The sequence below is a fragment of the Marmota marmota genome, unplaced genomic scaffold (assembly GCF_001458135.2).
Source record: "Marmota marmota marmota unplaced genomic scaffold, marMar, whole genome shotgun sequence".
Taxonomy (NCBI): Eukaryota; Metazoa; Chordata; class Mammalia; order Rodentia; family Sciuridae; genus Marmota; species Marmota marmota.
Window position 1 is genome coordinate 1,371,529 of NW_026000207.1, and position 6,849 is coordinate 1,378,377.

Consider the following 6,849-nt stretch of genomic DNA (forward strand, 5'->3'; position numbering starts at 1 on the left):
GGCGGGGGACTTGGCTCCGAATTTGTCTCTCGATTTTTCTCCGCGATTGCTGGGAAGTTGAACTGAGGCAGAGTTTGGAAAGAAGGGAAAAAGTTTGCGTCGGGACTGGATTTATTTGCACATTGCTGAAAGAAACACCGGGGGAGAGGGGTTGGTTCGAAGCCGTGATCACCGAGTTCAGATGCGCTCTAAGCCTGCTGGAGTGACCACACTTCCCAGACACCATGGAGGCCAGAGCACAGAGTGGCCGCGGGTCTCAGCCTTTGCTGCCGGCGCACTGTGACAGTGGCAGGCAGCGTGGGGAGCCCGGCCCTGGAGAAGCCCTCTCCCAGCAGGTACAGGTTTTGTCTCTGGATCAAATCAGAACCATCGGAAACACCAATGAGTACACCGAGGCACCGACTGCGGTCCCCAGACCCGGACTGCAGCCCGCTCCTCGCCCCTCCACTCAGCACCAGCCGGAGAGACTCCGCGGTCTGCCGGAGCACCGCCCGCCTCCCAGGCTCCAGCTTTCGCAGGTTCGTGTGTCTACTCGAGCCCCTCTGCCCAGGTCCATCAGCACCGTCAGCTCAGGGTCTCAGAGCATCCTCAGGACAAGTACCAGCAGCAGCTCCTCGGAACGGAGGCGGTTAGGACCGTCCTTCTCCCCTGGTCCACTTGCTGATGGGATCATCCTGGTGCAGCCCAAATCTGAGCTCAAGCCAGGTGATCGCAAGCCACTGAGCGTGGAAGATTTGGGCCTGCACGCCTACAGGTGTGAGGACTGCGGCCAGTGCAAGTGTAAGGACTGCACCCGTCCCAGGCCCCTGCCATCCAACTGGATCTGCAACAAGCGGTGCCTTTGCTCGGCCCAGAACGTGATTGACTATGGGACCTGCGTGTGCTGTGTGCAAGCTGTCTTCTACCACTGTTCTGACGATGAGGAGGACGACTGCTCTGACAACCCGTGCTCCTGCAGCCCCTCTCACTACTGTGCGCGTTGGTCGGCCATGGGTCTCATGTCCGTCTTTTTGCCTTGCTTATGGTGTTACCCTCCAGCCATGGGTTGCCTTAAATTGTGCCAGGGGTGTTATGATTGGGTTAACAGGCCTGGGTGCCGGTGTGAAAACTCAAACACAGTCTGCTACAAAGTTCCCACTGTTGCCCCTGAGGCACTTTGAAACACCAACATAGCATTGTTAATCAGGAATATCAGTATTAAGGGTTGTTCTCTTTTTTTCTTAAACACATATGCAACCAACTAGACAGTTGTGATCTTGACACTGTTCGTAGAGGGTTGGGATAGTCTTTGCTGCTTACAGTGAGATGCTTTTTGTCTGTGTGCTATTTTAACTGATATGCTTGTTAGAACTCAGCTAATGGAGCTCAAAGTGAAGGGATACGGAACTTGGTGTCCCACATATTGCATAAGCTTAAGCAACAGACACTCCTAGGCAGTTCTTGTTTGTGAATAGTCCTTGCAAAATTTGTAAATTAGCCAATGATCTTCTTGCCATTGTGTTCCCCAGAGATAATGTGCTATATTTTTGAATATACAATGATATTCGCAACTGTGAAAAACAAGTTGTGCCATACTCCATGGTAATCACAAAATATTATACTAATATGTTGTACATTCGGAAGAATGTGAATCAATCAGTATGTCTTTAGATTGTATTTTGCCTTACAGGAAGCCTTTATTGGAAAACTCTGATTTCCCCCTTCGACTTCATGTATATCGTAGTTGTAGTAAAATTAAACATTTATTTTCTAATTTTTCAACATGCTGTTTGGTGTGAAGACTATTTATTTGAAGTTTTATTATTTTATAACAAAGAATATTTCAAGAGACATCTTACAGATTTTGCCCCTGGGTGTTATAGTTTCTGCAAAAGAGGGGCTTGCTGAGGCATATGTTCAATATAAAATAGAAAATATATTAACGTTTGAAATTAAAAAGAAAACGGAAAGCTGAGGAATGTCAGCGGGGCCTGGTTCCTCTCCCGCTAGGCAACAGCGCCATCTCGCGCCGCGCACTAGGAACGAGACCGGGTCGCCGCAGCCGCACTGCGGCGACGGACACTTGTTCGCGGGCCCGGGTTTAAAAACAAGTGTTTTGCCGAGCACCGCGTGGCCGTCGTGGGCCGTAGGGATTGGGGGAGTTCCTCAGCCCCGGCGTGGACAGAGCTTGGCAGGGAGTCCGGGCTGGGTTTCCCCGGCAGCCGAGCGGGGTCCTAGGTGACTGTGGTTTACGAGGGGAGCGCTGGGCTCCGGCGGGTCCCCAGGCCGCCGGCCCTGAGCCCACCGCGGCATCACCAGCCCCCTCCTGACTCCGAACCCCCCGGGAGCTGTCCTGGGCTTGTCTGGAGAAGGGACTGCAGGAAGGCTGTCCTTCTGCCTTGGGTTGGGGCACGGTCTTGGGCACAGTCCTACAAGGCTGATGGGGACAGGGGAGGTGACCTGGTCCTCTCCCCAGTTCCACACCACGCGCCGGATGCAGAGATGTGTCTGGGGTCTCTGGGCTCTCACCAAATGGATTCATAATCCTAAGAACCACTTCCAGGAATCGCAGGAGACACACGTCGGGGAAAAGTGTGCCTCGGACACAATGTGGTGCAGGAGCCTGCCTTGGGAGAGGGGTTCCTGGCCGGTCGGGGGAGGGCCCTCGTGGGAAGAGCTCCACTAGGGGCCCCCGGTCATTGGCGAGCAGTTGGCAGGAGCAGGAGCAGCCGGTGTGAAGTGTTTCATGGGTCCTGGGCACAGTGGTCTCTCAGGGTGTCTGGCCCCCACCCAGGACGGGAGGGCAGGTGCGTGAGGGTCCAGAGTGTGGGAGTCCAACGGAGGCCGCGTGTGGGTGATCTCTGACCTACTGGTCTGCACACAGAGGGCACACTCAGAGGACTGGAGTCCCTGGTCAGACGTCCTGTGGGTCAGCAGAATCCCAAGCATCAGAGCTGCGGAAGGCAAGGGGGTCTCTTGGCTTCCTGAGCCCACGTACTCCCTGCTTCTTGACCGTGCCCACCAAAACCAGCTGACACCCCAGGTGGACATTCCAGCAGGGACAGTGTTGCCCCAGAGGGTGTCTGGCAATATCTGGGGACTTTTTTGGTTGTCACAGCTGGTGGGAGGGGAGGAGATGGGAAATTCAAGGATGCTGCTCAGCCTCCTATGCTCAGCGGAGGACAGCTTCCTTTACCCTAGGGCGCAGGAACAGCCTCCTCCCTCCTCCACGGCAAAGGCCCAGGAGTTCCACAGGACCAGGAGGAGAAGCCCTGGTTGGGGACCGACACCTGTGGTCTAGCACTCCCTCCAAAGCTGCCTGCAGCAGACACTTCCCTCCACTCCCGTCAGCCTCCTCCTCAGATGGAGCGGCTGGCCTCCACCGTTACCTCCTGCTCCCAGGGTCTCCTCCTGGGTCCTCCCTGGGGACCACCCTCCCATCACATCCTTGATGAGTGTGGCTCCTGGGCCACACTTGAAGTCCCTTCCAGATTCTGCTTCCAGGACTCTGCCGCCTGTCTGCCCCACTCAAGCCCCCCCCCCACAGCCGCCCCCACGCTATTACTTCCCGGCGATTCCACGGGTGCTGCCCACAGGCCGGCTCCACACTCCCGGTGTCCACCCCACACCGCCAGCTCTCCTCCCCAGTGTCCCTTGATTGCTGTTTCAGTGACAAAACCAGCAGCAGGAGGAGGCTGGCTCTGCGGTCTCCTCAGGGAAGAGGTGCCCTCGCTGTTCCTTGGACAGGCCAACCACAGGGAACCCAGCCCTGTGGCCAGGCTTGTCCCGCTGCCCAAGGACTTTAACCTAATGGAGAGACGGCTCCTCCAGGCCGCGGGGAGGCCACCAGGGAGGACTCCCACGAGGGACCGCTGAGCAGAGCCCTGGAGACAGGAAGCGGACAGCGAAGAAGATGGGGGGGGGGTGCTGGACCAGCAGCACAGGGAGGTCCCCAGGGGGGCTCCTGCAGGGAGCAGCCCAGGGCTGCCCCCCAGACGCCCAGAGTCTCTGCTGGAGGGACGCCCACTCTCAGGCAGTCTGTCTGTCCTCCCCGCCGTCAGCCTCCTCTCCCGGTTTCACTCTTCTTTTCCTCCTATCCCTCCTTCACCGGAGCCGGCTTTCCAGGGGCTCCAGGAGACCCGGTTGTTCCATACCCACACGCTTCAGGGTGGCCCCGCTCGGCGCTGTTGGGGACATAGGAATGTGGACGTGAAGGTGCTCCGTGCCTTCGGAAGCCAGGGGCTGCAGGGACCGCGCCGGCATCGCGCCTGCCCGTTCCCTGTCCGCACTGCGGGAGTGGACGGCCCTGCTCCCGGCTGCTGGGGCCACACGGCGTCCTCCTGGATGCCGTGCCTCTCGCCCCTCACTCCCTTCCCTCCCTCAATAGGCCGCGAGGTCGCCTCAGCCGCTTCCTCACCTTGTTGCTGGGTCCTTGTTCCCGAGGGGAGTTCAGTAGGAACACAGGGTGTTGAGGAAAAGGAAAGAGGTTTATCGTTTACTAGAACAGGAGAGCACAGGGAGGACCTGTCCCAGAGACTGTGACTCTGCCCCTCAGGGGACAGGGGCTTCTAAAGAAGCTGTGGAAAGGCTGCACTTCAGGTGTGCCGCGCGGGGTCCCAGGTGCACCCGCCTGAAGGTACGTTGAAATTCACTTGTTATTTTGGGAGACAGTCGCTTCCTACTCTCCCAGGGACATCTCCTTCCTGTGGGGATCAGATAGGGAACCCAAGGTGCTCTTGTTCTTGACCCTGGGCTAGGGAGGGAGAGGGAGAGAGAAGAAGAAAAACATGTCCGTTTTAAAATAAGCAGCAAGGGCTCCGTTCAGAGGTGCCCTGGACCCTGTTAAAACCCGCGGCCGGGACGTGTGTGCTCCTGCACCCGGGCCTTCGCCCTGGCGGGGCTGGGCAGACCTTGGATCCGGGCTCCCCAGGGCTCTGGTGATGCAGGATTGGGAGAGGCTGCACGCTCTGCTCTCCGGAGCCCCCGGCACAAGGAAAGAAGCAACAGTTACCCTCCAGGGGGACAAGAGAACTGTCACCTACTCTGACACGTAAAGGGGCTTGTTCAACAATCAGGCACGTACTGAGTGAAGAAAATTTCACCCCCCAAAACATGGCTTTCTGTTCTTACTGATCTTTCTTGTATCCATAAATTATATTTATTATAGAAATGCAAAACCGTATAGCCGCTGCGCACCGGATTGCTCCCGTGTGTTCTTACTGCCTCAGTCCCCATCTACAGGTGAGGAGATGAGGCTCCCAGGGGCCACGTTGAGCCCGTGGTCCTCCACACACCGAGCGCGAGCGCGGGAGCCAGCCTTGGTAAACAGCAGCCTCTCCGCTGAGAACCGACACTCACCCTGTGCTAGGGGAGACCCAGGGTTCCGAGACGGGAGCCCACGCTCCCGTCCCACAGAAGTCCCTTCCCTGGCCTCACCCTGGAGGCAGGCTGCCAGTGGACAGGAGTGAGACATTCACTGGCACTTCCCTGGGGACAGAGGGGCAGTGAGACAGCTGTGGACCAGCGCAGCGACCTGGTACCGCATGGGGAGACACCTTGAACGTCTGTGTCCTGCAACCCAGAGAAACACGGTCAAGAACAGCCCCAGGTAGTTGTCACCGCAGGGCTTCGCCTCAGGACTCCCCTGGAAACCCTCAGCACCCCTGGAGGACGTCTCCCACACGGCTGGCATCCAGGAACCCAGAGCACCAGCTAAGCTGAACGCTGACCTAGGAGACAACACCGTGTGACATGGTTGTATTTCTACACAAAGATCAGTGGGGGAGGCAGCACGTGGGACATTTTTCCGACTCTCTTGATGTCCTCCGTCACAGGGGACGGCTGGATTCTCATCTGGGCTCCTAATTCAAGCACGTGCAATACGTCATTCTGCAAAAAGCTGGGAAGGAAAGGGCAAATGACACCTTTGTGCTCTCAGCAAAATAGTTGGGAGGCGTGTGGACCCTCCAGAGGGTCTTGGCTCCCTCCAGGGACGCTTGGATCGCATTTTGGGAGCAAATGGCCTAATAGACACACGAGTAATAACAATGATAACGAGACTCTGGGTGGGGGCCATCTGAACGCCGCGGAGCAGGGCTGGTTAGAGACCCTCGGCCGCGGGCCCCTCCCCCTCGGTCTCCGCAGCTGGCTGCGCCGAGGCGGGCCCCTCCCCCTCCTCTCCTCACTCTCTTTCCTGGTGACTCATCTCCAGGGACTCTGAGCGTTGCCTGGCAACCAGACCAGCTCCTGCATCCCCCCTCCAGTGAGGACCTGCTGCACCCACTGTTCACCCCACAGCTGCAGCTGCCTGCAAGGTACCTGCACACCAAGAGTGGGAGCCCAGCCACGCTCCACGGCTGGCACAGGGACCACCAGCTCCTGTGGCTCCAGTTCCACTTCAGATCTCTCCACATGCACTTTGCCTGTCTTTGTGAAGCGGGTTGTCAGTGGCTGCTGTGAAGAAAAGCCAGCAGGCATGAAGGTGAACATGGGAGACCAAAGAGGGGTGGCCTGTCCCTCCTGAGGCCAAGGTTTGAGAAGTGCAGTAGCACCTGTGTGCACACAAAGCTGTTGTTCAGTCACCATCAGCACTGAACAATGAAATGTTTTCCTTTAAAAAAGAAACAGAAGTCACCAATGCACATTAGCATGGTCTCTGTCCATGGGAAAGGCAAGGTCTGGTATGAGGGAGGAGGACCAGCAGCACTTGTGCAGGGTGAAATGGGGAGGCAATTTGATGCAGCCAGTTGGGGCCGTGCCTGGCAGCACCCCCACGAGGCTGAGAGAGTGGAACACGTGACCCAGCAGCTCCATGCACACCCCAAGAACTGGAAACACACAGCAAAGAACATGTGTGGACTCTCCTGTTCC

General features: G+C 57.4%; 1 protein-coding gene and 1 long non-coding RNA gene across 2 annotated transcripts in view; one reads left to right on the plus strand and one right to left on the minus strand.

Annotated features, from left to right (window-relative positions):
- Window positions 1-24: 24 nt before the first annotated feature.
- On the plus strand, window positions 25-1,932 carry LOC107158967 (protein sprouty homolog 2-like). Its single transcript, XM_015505493.2, has one exon. The coding sequence runs from the start codon at window positions 225-227 to the stop codon at window positions 1,158-1,160; it is 936 nt and encodes a 311-aa protein (XP_015360979.1). The 5' UTR covers window positions 25-224; the 3' UTR covers window positions 1,161-1,932.
- A 2,518-nt stretch (window positions 1,933-4,450) lies between these two features.
- The window catches only part of LOC125612793, a 10,945-nt gene continuing 8,546 nt past the window's right edge, over window positions 4,451-6,849 (minus strand). The window contains exon 2 of the long non-coding RNA XR_007343265.1: window positions 4,451-4,732. This is a non-coding gene — a long non-coding RNA (uncharacterized LOC125612793). The remainder of the gene's footprint in view (window positions 4,733-6,849) is intronic.